Consider the following 20,618-nt stretch of genomic DNA (forward strand, 5'->3'; position numbering starts at 1 on the left):
TATCTTTCTATCTTGTAGAACATTTTTTATCCATTGCTCCATCTTCCCTCTTACCCTCATTTTAAAAAGTTTCATTAGCAGCCCTTCTTTCCATAATATAGCATATGCTTTTTCAATATGAAAACATAACTACTATCACACTTTCTGTATTAATCTGTGCTTTTCTTATTTCATGCTCTAATCACAGCAGCGCATCCATAGTATTACGGCCCTTCCTAAAAGCACTGTGATATTTGACTATATACCCTTTACTCTCCAAAAAATACCTTCATCTTTTATCATTTTCTCCATGACTTTGCAAATATTTGATGTTGAGGAAATGGGCCTATAATTGATTGGCTTGTAGACTCTCCCTCCACACCAACCTCAGCTGCTCTCCGCAGGGAGAAACAGCTGACTGGTCGTCACTCACTGTGTTGTGACATCACGTCCGTGTTACTGCGCCCACTCGCACTGTGGCTGTTAGTTTGGTTGAGATGTGAGACAGTTGTTGAAATAAAAGCCCTGAATCAGTGACAAGCATCAGTGTTGATGAGCACTGGCCACTTTATTAGAGACACCTCGCCAGTCTTTGCTTGTAAACCTTCCTCCTCCAGTGTGAGGAGCAGCCATCAAGAAGCAGGAAGAGAAACCGAAAGTTAAAGTTGTTAACAGTCTGACTCCACTTTGTGTTGACGCAGTCTGAGCAGCAGCAGAAGTGAAGCGGTCGGGTGAGGTGTTCTTTGCCATTATCTCCTTTCCCAGCGGCCCAACGTGGCCCGTTAAGCCGCTAACAATCAAAGATTTTATTTGTCACGTGACACATGACACGGCACCGCGGTGAAATGAGTTTCAAGTTGGATATTCGACAGACATTCGCTCCGGGAAAAGACTGCGGGGAAATGTGGCTGTGGCAACGTGATTGTGAACTAAGAGGAATTAAAGTGTCAAGGAAAAATAATAAATAATAATAATAAAAAAAATAAATAAAAAAAAATAGCAAGTGACGAGTTAAATGTACGTTTTTACAAGAGTACAAAGTTTAAAAAGTGGAAAGTACAGATAAGAGTCTTCGGGAGGGAGAGAGATAGTGTGTGTGTGTGTGTGTGTGTGTGTGTGTGTGTGTGTGTGTGTGTGTGTGTGTGTGTGAGAGAGAGAGAGAGAGAGAGAGAGAGAGAGAGAGAGAGAGAGAGAGAGTGAGAGAGAGGTGTTGCAAACATCGCCATCGAGGTAAAAGGAAGTTCTGTACTCCTCAACACAAGTTCTGTTAATAAAACAATGACAGTACTAAATAATGATGATGATAACAACAGTAATAGGAATAATCACATTATCATGGTGCAGTGGTTAGCATCGTTGCCTCACAGCAAGAAGGTTGTGGGTTCGATTCTGCACCTGTGACCTTTCTGTGTGGGGTTTGCATGTTGTCCATGTGTCTGCTGGCTTCGCTCCATGTTCTCTCTCATTCACTCAGCGATAAAGTGCCATCAATAATAGACTTTAAGTCTGATGATAGTGAACAGAACCAGACTTCTGAGCCCTACCACCCTGAAGGTGAATCATCAAGTGACAACTAGGAATTACCACAAAATATTAATATGAAGGTAGGTATAATATAATGAAATAGTAAAAAACAAAACAAAAAACAAAACTTTTGAGGTACTTTATTTTGAATGGCTCCATCAGAATGTTCTGAACTTGAGTGAGGAGTCTCCTGGGGTGGTGCACTACTGCCCTCTAGTGGAACCATCCAGTGACAACATCTTCATCTGAAGTCTAGTTCAGAGTAAAGCAGCTCAGTGTGTTGTTGTCATTGTGTCCAGTGGTGATCATAATGCCTGGTGTGGTCAGAGGAGCAGAACTCCAGTGTCTGCTGGCTCCTGTCCTGCACTCTCCTACTGCAGTGAAGTTCTGCACTGTGTTGTGAGCTCACAGTAGAACTGCTGTGTTTCACCTCAGACTGACTCCAGTTCAGGAGATGGATGTAGAAGAAGTCAGAGCAGAGTCTCCAGGGCCCAGCATGGTGTCTCTGAAGAGTGACCACTCCAAAAGTCTCCCTCCAGTCTTCAGTCATGAACCTGGACCTTCTGAGACACAGTAAGAAAACTCTGGTCACAGACACCATCACTGACTGAAAACTGTGAGGCAGATCAGAAATCATTGCTTTCAGTATTGTAATTTTTCTTTTCTCTCAGTTTATAATGCGAGTCTTAGCTGTAGCAGCAGGAGGTGAGGGAAGGAGAAGGAGGAATGGTAGATTATTACTAATCTATTACTATTATGACTATAGCATTCTGAATAATAATGGGGTGAACTAGCAGTTTGATCTCATGAAGATTGGAAGAATAAAGTCAGTTTCATATTGACTCTAATCGGATCATTGAGTCAATAGTCATCAGTTATTGACACTTGATTGACTGTCAAGGGATTCTGATCTTCCTGCCAGACTGGTTCAGAAAACCACCTTCATGGTGGCATTGACCCAGTGACCTCTGACTGGTTTGACTGGTCGACTGGTTGACTGGTCAACTGATTTACTGGTTGACTGGTCAGCAACCCCGACCGTCCTGACTCTTCACCTTCTCAGTTCTTCACTTTTCCTGAAGACCATCTAGAGATAAAGAGCAGCATCACTGTTGCTGCTGCAGCTCCTCAATCTGAGCAGCAGTTTGTCTTTAATGTTTATCAGCAGACAATTGATGAAAGATTGATGTTTTTGACTCAAGACATGTTTGTGTTGCAGAGTTCAGGGACGGAGACGGAGGTCAGAGTCTCCAGGGTCCAGCATGGTGTCTCTGAAGAGTGACCGGTCCATACGTCTCCCTCCACTCTTCAGTAATGAACCTGGACCTTCTGAGACACAGTAAGTGCCAGTATGGGAACATTTCGGCTTCAAACGAAACGAACGAGGTGATCCCATGAACACGGGCGAACCGATATGTCGCATTTGTTCGAAAGTAGTGGTGGTGAAGAAAGGGAATACGATGAACATGCACGCGCACCTCCAGCACAATCATCCCCTCCAGTTTTCCCAACTGTGAAAAAAATAAAGTACCGCCCGAGGTTCCGCGGAGCCACCGTCCCGACAGGCAACGCTGACTGAAGCGTTCGGTAAGCAAAGCAAATATAAAAAAAAAACAGCGCAAAATGGTGCGCGCTTACAGACAGCGTCAAAGTCCTTCTTTCTTTTTTCCTTTTTTTTTGAATTGTTTTTAGTTGTTATTGTGGTTTTTAAGTGCTATTTTTGATAAAAACAGAATGTGAGTCCATTTTATTTTTATTGTTTTCTTGGTGTCCTTTATGTTTATTATGTTTGTTCATCTTATTTGCAACCTCTTAATCTGGAGAAATGAAAGTTTATTGCTTTTGACATGGTGTACTTGCATTATTATGTCATATATTATCATTATATATGATTTAAAAGAAATGGTGTCAATAATATCGTTTATCGGCAATAATTTGTAGCACAATTATCGTCCAGCAAAATTTGTTATCGTGACAGGCCTAGTTTTGACTGTTTGTGTTTCAGAGGAAAAGACACTCTGTGCTTCTAGAACAGACAGCTTGACCAAGTCATTTCAAAATAAAAGCCTAAACTTTATCTTGTTGAGTGTTTCATGTAATTTAGTATTCCAGAAGAATCAAAACTTCAGTAACAGGAAAAATGTGTTCAAGACTAAAAACTTTCATCCAAACTGTCCAACTGACCAGTCAAACCCAAACTTCTCCACAGGAGGAGGAGGAGCAGTGGTGTAGGCTGCGACGTCCTGACTGACCCAGTGTCCACCAGCTCATACTGGGACCAGTCTGCTCCATCAACACTGCAACCTGCCAGTCACACCAAGACTGCTCACAGTAAGACTGTCCACCTGCACCTCCTTCACTTTGCCTCTGAGATCCTTCAGGACCTCCAGTGAGAAGATTCACTGAGGGACGTTGAGAGCAAACAGTCACACAGCAGCTTCACCACAGCAGCTTCAAGTTGTGGAGAGAAAATTATGCTCACACTGTCACACTGATGTTTTCTTCTCCAACCTTTTCTCTGCTCCAGAGGCTGATGATGGTCTGCAGGAGCTTCTACAGCAGCAGAAGATCAGTCTGGAGAGGAGATGTGAACGTGTGACTGAAGGTGAAGAAGCAGGAAGTCAAACCCTCCTCAACAGCATCTACACTGAGCTCTACATCACTGAGGGACTGAGTGAGGAGGTCAACAGAGAGCATGAGGTCAGGCAGCTGGAGACCAAGAAGATCCTCCACGACCGTCCAATCATGTGCAGCCAGATCTTTGAAGCCTCACCTGAGCAGCAGGGACTCAGAGTCAGAGTGGTGCTGACCAACGGTGTCGCTGGGGTTGGAAAAACCTTCTCAGTGCAGAAGTTCACTCTGGACTGGGCCCAGGGCCTGGAGAACCAGGACCTTCATCTGGTGCTTCCTCTCTCATTCAGGGAGCTCAACTTGGTCAAAGAGCAGCACTACAGTCTTCTGGAGCTGCTCCATGTTTTCCATCCAACGTGAGAGAAGCTCACAGCAGAGCAGCTGCATGTCTGCAAACTTCTCTTCATCTTGGACGGCCTGGATGAAAGCAGACTGGCTCTGGACTTTGAGGACAACCAGGTGGTGACTGACGTCACTCAGAAGAAGTCAGTCAGCGTCCTGCTAACAAACCTGATCAGAGGAGATCTGCTTCCCTCGGCTCTGCTGTGGATAACTTCCAGACCTGCAGCAGCCAATCACATCCCTCCGTCATGTGTGGACAGGCTGACAGAAGTACGAGGCTTCACCGATGACCAGAAGGAGGAGTATTTCAGGAGGAGGTTCAGAGATAGAGGAGATGTGTCCAGCAGGATCATCTCCCACATCAAGGCCTCCAGGAGCCTCCACATCATGTGTCAGATCCCGGTCTTCTGCTGGATCACTGCCACAGTTCTGGAGAGCATGTTGAGCTCAGAACAGAGAGGAGAGCTGCCCAAGACCCTGACTGACATGTACTCACACTTCCTGCTGGTCCAGACCAAGAGGAAGCAGCACAAGTATGGAGGAGGTCCACAGGAGCTGACGGAGGCTGACAGGGAGCTTCTTCTGAAGCTGGGCCAGCTGGCATTTGAACATGTGGAGAGTGGAGACATCATGTTCTACAGTGAAGACCTGGAGAAGTGTGGTCTCAGTGTGACTGACGCCTCTGTGTACTCAGGAGTTTGTACAGAGATCTTCAGAAGAGAGAGTGTGATCTTCCACAAAACCATCTACTGCTTCGTTCATCTGAGTGTCCAGGAGTTTCTGGCTGCAGTCTACAGCTTTCACTGTCACACCAACAGGAAGAAGGAGGTTCTTCAGGATTTCCTCAAAGACTCAAAAGCAGGGACATCACAAAAATATATAGAAGAAGGCCCTAATCCTAACCAAACCTTGGACACCCTGGATGATTTCCTGAAGAAGATTATGGAGAATTCCCTGCAGAGTCCAAACGGTCACCTGGACTTGTTTGTTCGCTTTCTCCATGGACTCAGTCTGGAATACAACCACAGTCTCTTAGGAGGACTGCTGGGTCTCACTAACAACCATCCAGAAACCTTACAGAAGGTCATCAACAACCTGAAGGAGATGAACACTCGTAATATTTCTCCTGACAGAAGCATCAACATCTTCCACTGTCTGCTGGAGGTGAAGGATCAGTCAGTGCATCAGGAGGTCCAAGAGTTCCTGCAGTCAGAGAACACATCAGAGAAGGAACTCTCAGCCATCCAGTGTTCAGCTCTGGCCTACATGCTGCAGATGTCAGAGGAGGTTCTTGAGGAGTTGGACCTCAACAAGTACAACACAACCATGGAGGGAATATTGAGACTGATTCCAGCTGTGAGGAACTGCAGGAAGGCTGTGATACGTTTAGGAGGGTACGTAAACACTGTGGGCCAGATCCACAAAGCGGCACAAAATGCGCCGAGGTGCAGGTAGCGGCAGGGTTGCGCCAGATTCATTTGAATGTATTGAAATGAGTCATTGCGCGCAAAATGACACGCCCCCTTCTATGCAAATATGCCTCATTCAAACAGCGGCAGATCCAGGAAGAGTTTGCGCTCGTGTCCGCGCACAGTTTTACAGACGCAAACACCGCCGGCCAAAACCAGGAGCAGCTTCTGTCAGTCAAAGTGTTTCTGGCTTCTGAGTGAAACTTTCCTCTCTGAAAAGCCTGAAATATATATATAGCTCCCCAAATCTTATATATAGATCAGCATAGACTACAGTATATACGCCAATATTTTAGATCGGCTATGGAAAATACAAATGGTACTCAGGTGTTTATATTGGCTGACAATTTGTATATTTTTTCCTTTAGCAAGTATGTCAGGGTCATGTGATACTTTGATTTTCAGAGTGATGACACCCTGGAAAAACTCTCCATCATTATAAACTCTCCATCATTTATTCTCTATTCAGGTTGGAGAGGTGCAGTTTGTCAGAGCTCAGCTGTGATTGGCTGCTCTCAGCTCTGAAGTCCAACCCCTCCCACCTCAGACACCTGTACCTGACTTGGAACCAGCTGCAGGATTGAGGAGTGAAGGTGCTGAGTGGTTTTCTGCAGAGTCCAGACTGTTAACTGGAGACTCTGAGGTCAGTACTGGTTTGGAACCAGTGGATGATGGTTTCAGCACCAAACACAGTTCATCACACATGTTGAATAAACATTGAACTGAAGGTTGATTCATATCAAAATGACATCCAGAAATATGAAAACTTCATTCTGTTCATGTTTGAAGTTTAAAGCAGGTCATCAGTGGTCATGTGACCAAACTTCATTTCAACACACATTAGTTTTGGACTGAGGATTTAATTTCAAGGTGACATTTTCTGTAGTGTCAGATTCTGAAGTCGACATTTCACTTTGATGTTCAGAGTGATGACACCCTGGAAAAAAATGTATATATATATATATATATATATATATATATATATATATATATATATACATATATATATATATATATATATATATATATATATATATACATATATGTACACACACACACATATATATATATATATACATATATATGTGTGTATACATATATGTGTGTGTGTGTGTGTGTGCAATGTTGGAGATAGCTAAGACACGAGTGTGCCGTAGTTGTAACCTTAGTGAGAGTGGATATTGTCACAGAGTATCATGGGGCATGGAAGAGAAATGTGTGAAAAGAAAAGAATGAACTGCACAACATCGAGGGAGAGAAACTGATGCAACGCAAGCACCCAGAAGCACTTCCTATTCCTGCCTCTTGAGGGCACTGTTGCTCCACCTGAAGCTCCACTGTACTCAGGCCTCCTTCAGGATGGTGGATTGGTCAAACCTTGAGCTAGGGAGGCCATTCAAAGTCCATTCATGCTTTATTTTCAACAACAATTGCAAATATGTGAGTTTGAAGCGTCCCTGTTGAGAAGAAAATACAGTTTTTAACATTGTGCAAATGTGAGTCCCTCATGACCATCTGGTGTTGTTGTTCAATGCTGAGGAACGTCCTGGAGCAGATAACAGTCATCAACCTTGGGGACGGTTCCAGGCAGTACCCCTCGCGCCTGGAGCCAGATCCTCTCGGTCTGACTCCCCCCTGTGGTTTGTGGGGGAAGTGTTTTCCTAGAGTGGCTATTTTACGCTCTCTCCCGACCTCAAGTGAGATCTGATCATCAGGAGAGGAGCATCACAGCCAATCAGGTACCACCTCTGCATCCTCCCAACGTGGTTCATCGGAAGGCCGTGCTGCAATAAATTCCAGTTGTCCTGTGAGAAGAAGATGAGGTCCAGATGCGGCACTACATGAACAAAATTTAATGTGTGAAAGGTGTAAAATGTATAATTTCTTCCCGAACATGACCCTCAGCCAGGCCACAACTGGACCTCAGCCAGGCCAAAGCAGGACTCTTCCTATGGTTAAAGCAGGACTCTCACATATAACACACTACACATCTCATCAACTACAAGATTTTGCTCTTTTTCATTTGAAGTGGGCCAAATCACTTCTATTCAAAGTCAACTCATGAAAATTGCTGCTGGAATTTGATTCTTTTAATAAGCCATGTAACTTGCTATGATCCAAGGTTTTGAACAGGTGTGATACTGGTGTGTGGCCACAGCGTGCACATCTGATGTTGCTCACAGTGGTCCTCAGTGTGCTCAAGGAGCTTGTGTTGAAAAATTAGAGGGAACATTGGCTCCAGGTCATCCAGGGTGCAGAGCCCAGACCCCTGAGGGACAGGTGAGGACCTCCAGCCTCCACCTTCTGATTGGCTGCTGCTGCTGATGTCATCATGTGACCTGCTCATAGAATCTGACTAATAGAAACCTGCTGTTTTCTGCTGCAGGTCCCACTGAGGACCACAAGGTCAAGGCAGAGGTCACAGCCTAGTGGTGAAGGTCAGTGACGCACACACACACACACACACATACACACACACACACACACACACCAGCAACTTTCCCTGTCAGCTGCGCGCTGACATAGATTGCGTAACAAAGTGAAGAGGTGCCACTCCGCTCCATTTTGACTGGCTGACAGCAGCCCACTGGCTTAGCTTGTCTATTCAGAGAAGAGCTATCAATCCGGCTCATATTTCAATCTATGTTATCACATGCATACTACTGCTCATTCATTGGTAGTTGAATTGTTAGGTGTGCTTGATCAGTGATTTACATTATTTTAAATAATAATTTAACATATTGTTAAATATGGCGCAGATAAAATCAATCAGTCTAAAACATCCATTATGTTATTAAACCAGGAAGACAGAGAAAATCAAACTCATGTAGTTTCTCAATTTAAAGTTGTCGACTGCTTCACTTATTTAGGCATTCAAATTGTTCCGCTGCTGGATAACATCATAGAATCTAACTATAAACCAGTAATTCAAGAAATGTCAAATTCTTGAGATAGATGGGCTGATTTTCTAATGTCGTTATTGGGAAAATAAGCACTCTTAAAATGAATGTACTGCCTAAACTATTATATTTATTTCAAAATTGACCTCCGCCACCTCCAAGCAATCCATTTTCTCAGCTGAAGACACTCTTCATCAAGTTTTTATGGAACAATAAACGCTCCAGGCAGCGCCTATCGTTGCTGTACCTGCCGTATGACAGAGGAGGGCTTCAATGCCCACAGCCATTCTGGTATTACTGGGCTGCGCAACTGAGAACACTGATGTTTCACTTCTCAGAAGAGAACGTGCCGCTGTGGAGGGAGATGGAAGGTTATTCACTGAAGCTTCCCTTATCCATTTACCTTTACTCAGCAGATTTTAAGAAACTCCAAAATAACACTAAGAATCCTATGACTAAAAATATGATCACCGTCTGGCAACTAGTTGAGAAATATTTCAAAGACGCAGCCTCACTCTCATTATTTAGTCCGATACGGGGAAATGATCTCTTCCCCCCCAGGAGGAGGTGAGGGGGGGTTTAAAATATGGGCTGAGCAAGGGTTACAAAAAGTAGGAGATCTTTATAATCCTGTTGATAAGCGTCTGATGTCTTTCCATGAAATTGTCGTTAAACACGACCCACCTCGCAGCCAGTTCTTCAGATACTTGCCTTGTGTATTCCTAGCCTGTCAACACTTGAAAGAATGATGATGAAAGACTGCCAGGGGAGGGGCCTGATTTCTAAAATATATATATATATATCCAGCTGGTGTATCAGTCTTCAGAATCCTCGTTAGATAAGCTTGAGTCCTGGAGAGAGGACCTACAGGTTGACCTGTCCACTGAGGAGTGGGAGAAGGCCTGCACCAAAGCACAATCTCACACAGTGAATACCCGGTTGAAATGGCTGCAGTACAACTGGTGAATGCGGTCTTACATGACGCCAGTCAAGTTGAATAAATTCAACAGCGCCGTACCAGATGTGTGCATAAAGTGTGATAAAGAAAAGGGCTCGATCTTTCATTGTTTGTGGCAGTGTTCTCAAATTCAGAAATTGTGGGGAGAAGTGAAAGAATGCATGGAGGAGATATTAGGGATACAATTACTTTTAGAAGCCAAGCTTTTTCTTTTGGGTTTTTATCCTCCAAACTGTAACGTAAGAAAGAAGCATGGATTATTTTTAGACATAGGTCTGCTCTTGGCCAAGAGAGTGATTGCACTGGCTTGGAAAGATGTGGATAGACCGAGGAAGGGCAGATGGTTTTCAGAATGAACAGCAACTCTGCCCTGAGAAAAGATGACATATGCAATCAGGGGTAAGATAGCAATGTTGGAGAGCATCTGGGGCCCCTTCGTAAAGTATCTTGCTAAAGCCAGGAATGAGCCCGAAATCTTCATTCTGTGTAATATATAGTGAACGACATCAATGTAAAGGTGCTTGTGTATACTTATTCCCCCTTTCTCTCTCCTTTTTATTTCATTCATTTATTTTTTAATAGTTTTACTTTTTATTTAATGAACTTCATTTCTTTGTTTACTGTGGGTATTTTTTGGTTTGTTTCTTTTTTGAGTCTCTTTGTCCTTTTTGTAGCCATGTCTTGGTCGTGAGCTCGGTTTGGTTGTGGGCAAGAGTTTCAAGTTCTTGTTCTATATTGTGTATTACTATGTTTGAAAATAAATAAAGATATTGTTGGAAAAAAATATATATATGGCGTCGATGACGACGCTGAAGCCCTCCCCCACAGTTTCAAACAATCCTAGAGGAAGCCCTGATGGGTCGTAGAAATGCTAATACAAGAGTGAGTAATGAGATATTTTACAGACAAAGAGTTACAGGAATTCACACTGTATCACAAGCTACAGCACACGTATTTCTTCCAGAACATGATCCTCAGCCAGGCCACAACTGGACCTCAGCCAGGCCAAAGCAGGACTCTTCCTATGGTTAAAGCAGGACTCTCACATATAACACACTACACATCTCATCAACAACAAGATTTTGCTCTTTTTCATTTGAAGTGGGCCAAATCACTTCTATTCAAAGTCAACTCATGAAAATTGCTGCTGGAATTAGATTTTTTTAATAAGCCATGTAACTTGCTATGATCCAAGGTTTTGAACAGGTGTGATACTGGTGTGTGGCCACAGCGTGCACATCTGATGTTGCTCACAGTGGTCCTCAGTGTGCTCAAGGAGCTTGTGTTGAAAAATTAGAGGGAGCATTGATCATATCACCCATGATCATGTGAATTCATATATAGTGATTATATAATGCTATAATATGTTATATATTATGTCAAATATGTATATTTCAGGACTGAGCCCAAGCAAAGGCCTGCTCTGTTCAGAGCAGGTCTTCACCATGGAGAAGACTCAATTGTTTCTTTTCCGTATGTTTATTATTATTTACAAATTAATAGCTTCTTTTTTTTCTTTACTCACAGATGAATCACCGTATGCAATTGGGGTGAGGGGGAGGGTCTGGCGGAGGTGGAGACAATTCTGATGATGGTGGGTATAAAGGAAAATGGGAGGTGGGGGGGGTTGCACCCCAGGAAATAGACTATAATAAAATTCCTCGGGCTGTTCAGGTTCATTACGCTTTGAGATTTGAGAGGACGAGACGGACTTCCAAAGAAACAGCTTTATTCAATCCCAATTTAAAATAGTTGACTCTTTTTTTAAACACACCACGGAAAATCTTTTCATGATAACAAGTTTTGCTGGACAGTAATTGTGCTACAAATTATTGTCGATAAACAATATTATTGACACCATTTTTTAAATCATATATAATGATAATATATGTCATAATAATGCAAGTACACCATCTCAAAAGCAATAAACTTTAAATTCTCCAGATTAAGAGGTTGCAAATAAGATAAACAAATATAATAAACATAAAAGACAACAAAAAAACAATAAAATTAAAATGGACTCATATTCTGTTTTTATCAAAAATTGCACTTAAATAAAAACCACGATAACAACTAAAAACAATAAGACCAGGTTTAGCTGCCTGAGTGAGTGTTAAAAAATGTAATGTACTATACTAAAAAGATTGTTCAACAACATAAGAAAATAAGGGGAACAGGGCTGGACGTAGCCGAGCGGACAGGCTCAAGAAAAACCAAAGAAAAACTGAAAAAAAGGGAACAAACAAAGCGAAGGGAATCACTACAAAGCAAAATTCACCTCGTGCTGTGCAAAATAAAGCAAAGTGAAGGGGAACCACCACCGACGCAGTCTGCCGCACGCTACGCCAACTCCTGTCCAAAAGAAAAGAGAACAAAATGAATACACTAATACATTGAGACACTCAGGCAAGCGTTAAACAGTTCAAACCAAAGGTAACGATCACTGGGGAACAAAATAGTAATGAACTAAAAAGGAAATCAAACGATAACAAAATCGCTACTCAATAGAAAACCCAAAGTTTCACCAAAATTTAACAAGAAAACAAAGAAAAGAAAAGCAACCAAAGACAGTGGTGACGCCAACAACAAAAACAGCCAAGCGTTGAACGCACAACCATCACGCACACACAGCACCACATGGGTCAATATCACTATAAGGTGCCTTTGAGACTTCCCAATCTCCCCCCAACAAAGCAGAGATTTTCCATTTAACTTCACATGTATTGTATTCAGTGGATGTTATGCTGTTAGAAATGCATGTTGGTCAAGCTCCCACACTTTTTATAAATGAACAGCAAGCAGACAATGTACATGCAAACCGCAAAATATGTCAACCCTGTCGTGGACAATTTAAAGTGGAATAAATACATTAAAATTACATAGTGATTATAAAATGTGTATTTTCAGAAAGCTATTTAGTCATTTTCTCAACACTATGTTTTAGTTAATGGGAAAAGTATTTGGATAGTAGTGAAATTCTGGCAAACTATTTGTTTCTCTATGAAATCAGCGAGAATCTCTTCTAAATAAAATCTAACAACAAATATATCTGGTCAAACTTTCCAACAATACTATTTGGCCCTAACTTGTTTATAAAGGAATCACACAAAGAGTTTGCTAACTTATGAAAATATATTGTTTATTTTTTTTGAACATGAAAATCCCAGAGTGGACAGTAACATGACAGGCTGGGCCTTTGGAACTCATACCTTGAAAAAGACAATTCAACATATTCCCTTAAACACCTTAATTGGGAGTCTGTATAGCATGTACTGTTACAACATGTATGTAATAGCTGTTGAAATATGTGTAACATTGTCAGCATGTGGCCTAAACTATGCAAATGTCCTTCCTGTTATGAACCATGTCCACCCTGTCATGAGGTTTGCTGACAGGGTGGACATTTCTGGCTAATGTTAGCATTTAATTAGCACACATGGACCTTACAGCTAGCTAAATGATTCAGTTAGCAAGAGGACTGTGTGCTGTTTAACACAGATATTTTTAGTTTCTGAAAGGTTTTTATATTAATGGATATTTCACTATGACAGGGTGGACATGTTAAGCTTGACAACATCAAACTACACATCGAAAATGATGAAAATCACGAAACATAAGAGTAAATATTTACTCTGCAACTAGCCACTGTTTCAGTCTCCATTGAAGAAAAGCAAAATGCTGCTTGTGATGTTACTGAAAACATCATTAGGTTTCTTATGGGGGCAGTTAGCCCAAAATGACAGGGGGGACAGCAATTTCAGGGACACAGGCAAAATGTTCAATATTATTATGAAAATAGAATATACATAATACAAATGACTCATTTTATCAAATAAGTTGTTGTGACAGTAAGATAATGTAAAAAAAAAAAAAAAAAAAAAAATGATTTAGTATAATTTAACCATTTATGACACACACTGAAGTCAGCAACAGCGTGTGAGACATGCCAAAATCATGTACATCCAAAGGAAAAAAATGGTTAAAAAAAAAATTGAAGTAAACCCATTAAGAGACATATTATTGTACTGATATGTGTGCAAACCTTTGGTTACTTATAGTAAGATTTCAGAGTTTAATTATTCTGCTGCATTTTCATGATGACTGAGTTATTCTGATGGGGACACCAAAGGCACTTTATAATGATATTGACCCTGTTGTGTTTGCGGTGGAACACCGCTGAGTGGGCGGGACTTCCGGTGACGCTTTCCGGCCTCGTGGTGCTGAAGATTTGGAGCTGAGAGCAGCAGGTTGGTGTGTTCAGGAGGAAGGAGAAGACAAGGTGTGTGTGTGTGTGTGTGTGTGTCATAACAGGAGGGTTAAGCCTTATTAGATTTGGTTTAGCTTTTGGTTTCATGCTCTTTAGTCTTTTTTTCCTCCTCTGGAGTGATTTTCAGTTTGCCCCCTTGTTCCTCCTCGGATCGCTTAGATTCCCTGGGATTTTTAGTGAAGCCTCGTGATGCACTGAGGCTTTCCTAACAATTGTGCCGAAAAAGATACAAAACTTCAAGACTTGAGTGACGGTGACATCTGGTGGACAACTGAAGACATGGCAACCTCTAAAGAGCACAACTGAAGCACTGGCACGGTTTCAATCCCATGACAGCAATAAAAGCTCAGAAAAGTCTTTGTGGTCATTCAATTGTTTTGTCCTTCATACCAAATAATGATTATATCGTCATTACAAAAAATATGCAGATGCTCTCCCCCATACTCTGAAACACAATCCAGATTAACCCAGAGAATAAATGCAAATTATGTTTAGGGTTAAATGTTGGTTCAGGGTTTATTTAAAGCTTTGTGCTTTATTCTTGATTTACAAACTGTACTAAAAGTCCCTAACAGGATTACGGATTCTTCCTACTTTGCAAATGATCATGGTGTTTCAATTCAGAGACATTGTGTTTTGTTTTTGTTTTTTTGGAAGTGTGTTTCAGGAAAACCCTTAAAGATAATGGTTTGTCATTTGGGGACTTGGACGGTTGTTTTTTTTTTTTTTTAAGGATTATTCACAGAAGCAGACAAGCAATTTGTCTTCACAGGTTTTTATTGGGAAATATTCCTTCTTTCTTTTTGTTCCTACTGTCGCAGGCTTCAGTCGGCTACTTTTCTGGCTGAGCAGCTCCCCAGCTTTGGAAATGATCCTTTCACAGGGAACAGATGATGCTGGGATGCACAGATACTTGCATGCAGTTTTCCAAAGCATAGGATATAGTCTGCTGTGCCACCCAGTCACTTCTGCTCTTGTCAGAATTTGTTCTTTCAAATATCTATGACACAGACAGTACCACAATGAATGACTGAATAAACAACTGATGTTTCAACACTTTTTAACATGCATACCTCTGGATCTCCACTGCAGCGCTGGCAGATGCACTGCTGGTGCGGTGCCGAGACTCGACGTAGTTTTCCAGGAAGGCCCACAAGTTGTCATTTTCTTCACCGGCACTGGCGGATGTTGTTGCTGTCTCCAGTGGCACATCTTCTGCCGACCCATCAATAAGACTGGAACACTCTGGTGTCAGCGTTTCTACAGCAGCCTGAGCATTGCTTTGATTAATAAAGCCAGCCTGTTAAAACCGTGGCTCCAAGATGGTGGGGGGGGGCATGCCCACATTGACTTGAGTACAGCACAACTTTTCCTTTGCTTTTGAACTGGAGTGTTCCACTATTTTGCCGGCCCTACTGCGCATGTTTTCCAGCTCAGTCTGACTGTTTTTTCTTCTTTTTTTAACAATTAAATTGAGCATGTGGGCAAAGCAATAAATATGTCTAACATTTAACACATATTGTGAGCTCCATCAGTAACCATCCCAAAGACCTTTTCAGTGATTTCAAACTCTGCCATCAAATTTGCAATTGCTTCTGAAATATTATTAATAATTATTAATATTAGCTTCTGTGTGGGTCAAAGGAAAATACTGCACACCTAAAAGCACAGTAGCCAGATCTAGGCTGTCTGACACATAATAGCAAGTGACATCAAGGTACGCATCCATGTTGACTGATGTCCACATGTCTGTAGTCAAACTAACAGCTGAAGTTTGCTTAATTTCTGCCAAGGCCTTCTCTTTGGTTAAAGTGTACCCTGCTTCCACCATTGCCTTTACAGTTTTGCGGCTTGGAATGGAATGTGTGTGTGTGTGTGTGTGTGTGTGTGTGTGTGTGTGTGTGTGTGTGTGTGTGTGTCACTGACCTTCACCACCAGGCTGTGACCTCTGCCTTGACCTTGTGGTCCTCAGTGGGACCTGCAGCAGAAAACAGCAGGTTTCTATTAGTCAGATTCTATGAGCAGGTCACATGATGACATCATCAGCAGCAGCCAATCAGAAGGTGGAGGCTGGAGGTCCTCACCTGTCCCTCAGGGGTCTGGGCTCTGCACCCTGGATGACCTGGAGCCAATGTTCCCTCTAATTGTTCAACACAAGCTCCTTGAGCACACTGAGGACCACTGTGAGCAACATCAGATGTGCACGCTGTGGCCACACACCAGTATCACACCTGTTCAAAACCTTGGATCATAGCAAGTTACATGGCTTATTAAAAGAATCAAATTCCAGCAGCAATTTTCATGAGTTGACTTTGAATAGAAGTGATTTGGCCCACTTCAAATGAAAAAGAGCAAAATCTTGTTGTTGATGAGATGTGTAGTGTGTTATATGTGAGAGTCCTGCTTTAACCATAGGAAGAGTCCTGCTTTGGCCTGGCTGAGGTCCAGTTGTGGCCTGGCTGAGGGTCATGTTCTGGAAGAAATTATACATTTTACACCTTTCACACATTAAATTTTGTTCATGTAGTGCCGCATCTGGACCTCATCTTCTTCTCACAGGACAACTGGAATTTATTGCAGCACGGCCTTCCGATGAACCACGTTGGGAGGATGCAGAGGTGGTACCTGATTGGCTGTGATGCTCCTCTCCTGATGATCAGATCTCACTTGAGGTCGGGAGAGAGCGTAAAATAGCCACTCTAGGAAAACACTTCCCCCACAAACCACAGGGGGGAGTCAGACCAAGAGGATCTGGCTCCAGGCGCGAGGGGTACTGCCTGGAACCGTCCCCAAGGTTGATGACTGTTATCTGCTCCAGGACGTTCCTCAGCATTGAACAACAACGCCAGATGGTCATGAGGGACTCACATTTGCACAATGTTAAAAACTGTATTTTCTTCTCCACAGGGACGCTTCAAACTCACATATTTGCAATTGTTGTTGAAAATAAAGCATGAATGGACTTTGAATGGCCTCCCTAGCTCAAGGTTTGACCAATCCACCATTCTATCCTGAAGGAGGCCTGAGTACAGTGGAGCTTCAGGCGGAGCAACAGTGCCCTCAAGAGGCAGGAATAGGAAGTGCTTCTGGGTGCTTGCGTTGCATCAGTTTCTCTCCCTCGATGTTGTGCAGTTCATTCTTTTCTTTTCACACATTTCTCTTCCATGCCCCATGCTACTCTCTGACAATATCCACTCTCACTAAGGTTACAACTACGGCACACTCGTGTCTTAGCTATCTCCAACATTGCACACACACACACACACACACACACACACACATATATGTATACACAAATATGTATACATATATATATATATATATGTATATATATATATATATATATGTGTGTGTGTGTGTGTGTGTGTACATATATGTATATATATATATAAATATATATATATATATATATATATATATATATATATATATACATAAATATATATATATATATATGTACACTCATACACTTGTAATCTGTGTTTCATATATCCACAGTTATATCGGACAAAGTAGAAGAAAGGTTTGTTTCTACCTCCTTTTATCTTCTTTGAATCAAATTTCCTTTTCAGGCATGTGTGTTTAGATTAGGCTTTTTTGTGTTTGGATGTATAATGTGTGTGTAAGAGCTATGGAACTCTACGGGGTGCACTGAATGGAGCCGGTAACACTATGGGGGTGTGACTCCGGCTAGAGAGTCACGGAGGCAGTTCAAGGTTCAACAGTCCTTTACTTCTCTGATTATCAGAAGAACGTGGTTCTGTAACACAATACAATAATACAGTACATTGTAAATTAACACACATATATATACATAGCTACATGAATCACAAGTTCATGAGGGATGTGCTTCCTTTGTCCTCCCTTGAGCTCTTTGCATGACTCCTGCAACAATGCCTTTCTTTATGTGGAGGTCTTTTGATTGATTTCAACATTTCAATATCAATAATCATATTATTGTAAACAAACACCTAAACTAATCATATTATGAAGCACAAACATCTACACTAAACACAGTAACACCTTCACCCCCACTGAAAATGCTCAATCCTGCAGTCCTGTCTTTACTGTTGTATTGTATTTGGACGTTTATGCACAATTTCGTTGTACACGTTTACGTGTTGCAATGACAATAAAATCAATCAATCAAATTTTATTTATATAGCACCTTCCAACAACCAAATGGTGCACAAGGTGCTTTCCAGAGTGAAACAAATAACAGCAATAGCAATAAAAACAGTTAAAATACAGCAAAACTGTGAATTAAAAAATAAGAATGTATGGAGTGTGAGAGTCAGTGTGTTGTCAGTAATGCCTGTAGGTGTGTGGATGGAGTGAATGGTATGAGTGCGTGTTGTCTGTGTGCAACAAAGACAAAGCATGACGGGAAGTGAAAAACAAAGCAGCTGCTGCGGTGGAAGCCAGGTGTGAGAGAGCCAGTGCTGAGGGAGGCGGTCCTAAACAAGCTGTGCACCGGCCAGGTGCACCTGGTTAGTCATCAGCACCTGAAAGAGACACACAACCAGTACACAGCAACAACAGGGCAATAGCCAAGGCCCCCATGGCCAGAACAGGGCCACACTGCACAGCACACTGAACTGACTCACATAGATTTTTCTATCTACATACACATCAAACTGCTGCAACATGCAAACGGAAGCAGGTGGAGATTTAATTATGTTGCTCAAGAAAAAAGGTGCATTAAACATTTATTAAACAAATATATATTCATTAGTGGTGGGACTCCATTAAAGAAAATAATCTAATTAATGATGGCCTTTGTAGTTTGTCAAACCTCTGACCTTTGACCTCTGGTCAGTCCACTCCAGATTATTCTGTCACAACCTTTGAATTTTTTTCAAAAATGAATCAACAAATGTTTTGTTTCATTAATGGCCTCAAAAAGTTTTGACTTGAATTGACTTCAGAAGCTGCACTATGAGTAAAGGAGTTGATTTTAGAACCATCCAGAACCACCAGGGTGTTTAGCTCTTAGAACCATCCAGAACCACCAGGGTGTTGAGCTCTTTATTGAAAACACTGGAATCAGTCCTAGACGAAGTTCTGGAGGGAGGACGAAGACGATCAGAACCAAACAAGAACCCCAAGGAAAAACTGAACCTGAACTAAAGTCAAAGAAGTAAATCCACTAGTTGAAGGTTGGGGACGGGGGCGGGGTCTGGCACTCCAAGAGCCAATGAGAAGGCTTTCCCGACATTGGAGACGGTGGATCATCCTACGCTGGATACATATGATGAATATGGATGTGGTGTGGGCTTCACTGCTGCTAAAGAAATAAAACAACAAGAAATCAAAGAACAACATGAAGAAGCAACAACTGTGATTGTTGCTGAGGTGAGACACCTGAGTCAAATGATACAAGTGTTGGTGAAGATGCTGCATTTCACAGAACATTCAAGCTACTAACATAGATCTACATACACATCAATCTACCTAAACATGCAAACACAAGCAGGTGGAGATTTAATGATACTGCTCAAGAAAAAAGGTGTATTAAACATTGATGGACTTAGATGGGAAGTGAGATTGTGGTGTCCAGAGAGGAGGACAGCAGTCAGTCATGGTTGACCTCCAGTGCTCACGCAGTGCTTCACTGGAAGGCCAAGAAAAATGCAAGAGTCCATATGTGGCACTGCAAGGTCCACCAGTGGCTTCTGGGACGTCTCTCCCAGTAACCACTGCAGCTTTTAGGGAGAAGCAGTCCGCCAGCCACCAGGCTGCACTGGGGTCAAAGGTCGTGACACGCCCACGCACTCTGCGTGTGGGTGCAGCTTGCTGTTTGGCTCCACTAGTTGTAGTTCTGTCAGCCACCACTAGATGGAGCTCTCCTCTTCACTCTCCTCCTCATCCACCCTCATCCTTCCACCTGCAGTGAGAAGAAGAGACAGCAGGAGTCAGGACTCGCGGTCCTTGAACGCATCATCACAGAGACGTTGACTGTTGATGGAGATGATGGAGTGACTGGTGAGAAGAAGCAGACTCTCAGTCACATGTCAAGTGTGGAACATATGAAGGTCATGTGACCATGGAGTGTTGGACTGATACTGAGGCCTGATGAAGATGAACTGATCAATAATTGAGTGGTGAACTGAGAGAAGAAGCAGCTTGGCAGCAGATGTTGGATGAATGAGGAGCAGCTGGACGTCACCATCCTCCTCTCACACTGTGACTGGGAACACTGGACCTCTGCTGTGGGATCAACTGGCTTTGGTGCTGGAACCATCATCCACTGCTTCCAAACCAGTACTGACCTCACACTCTCCAGTTGATAGTCTCTGCTGTGGACAAGACCCATCAGTGGCTTCACTGATGATTCCTCCAGCTGGTTCTGACTCAGGTCCAGCTCTCTGAGGTGGGAGGGGTTGGACTTCAGAGCTGAGAGCAGCCAATCACAGCTGAGCTCTGACAAACTGCAGCACCACAACCTGAATGTAGAATAAATGATGGAGAGTTTATAATGATGGAGAGTTTTTCCAGGGTGTCATCACTCTGAACATCAAAGTGAAATGTGGACTTCAGAATCTGAC

The 20,618-nt window shown here is 42.4% G+C and overlaps 2 protein-coding genes and 1 pseudogene across 2 annotated transcripts in view; 1 reads left to right on the forward strand and 2 right to left on the reverse strand.

The window, feature by feature from the left end:
• The window catches only part of LOC142898370 (NLR family CARD domain-containing protein 3-like), a 417,525-nt gene that overhangs the window by 282,115 nt on the left and 114,792 nt on the right, over window positions 1–20,618 (reverse strand). Inside the window, exon 9 of the mRNA XM_076041306.1 lies at window positions 20,343–20,516. Coding sequence (XP_075897421.1) covers window positions 20,343–20,516 — 174 coding nt within the window. The remainder of the gene's footprint in view (window positions 1–20,342; window positions 20,517–20,618) is intronic.
• The window catches only part of LOC142898405 (NACHT, LRR and PYD domains-containing protein 12-like), a 143,863-nt gene that overhangs the window by 117,773 nt on the left and 5,472 nt on the right, over window positions 1–20,618 (reverse strand). The window lies entirely within an intron of this gene.
• LOC142898375 (NLR family CARD domain-containing protein 3-like) lies at window positions 726–5,946 on the forward strand (annotated as a pseudogene).

The sequence above is a fragment of the Nelusetta ayraudi genome, unplaced genomic scaffold, assembly GCF_046127955.1.
Source record: "Nelusetta ayraudi isolate G7.1 ecotype Tasmania unplaced genomic scaffold, CSIRO-AGI_Nayr_v1 ptg000064l, whole genome shotgun sequence".
NCBI lineage: Eukaryota > Metazoa > Chordata > Actinopteri > Tetraodontiformes > Monacanthidae > Nelusetta > Nelusetta ayraudi.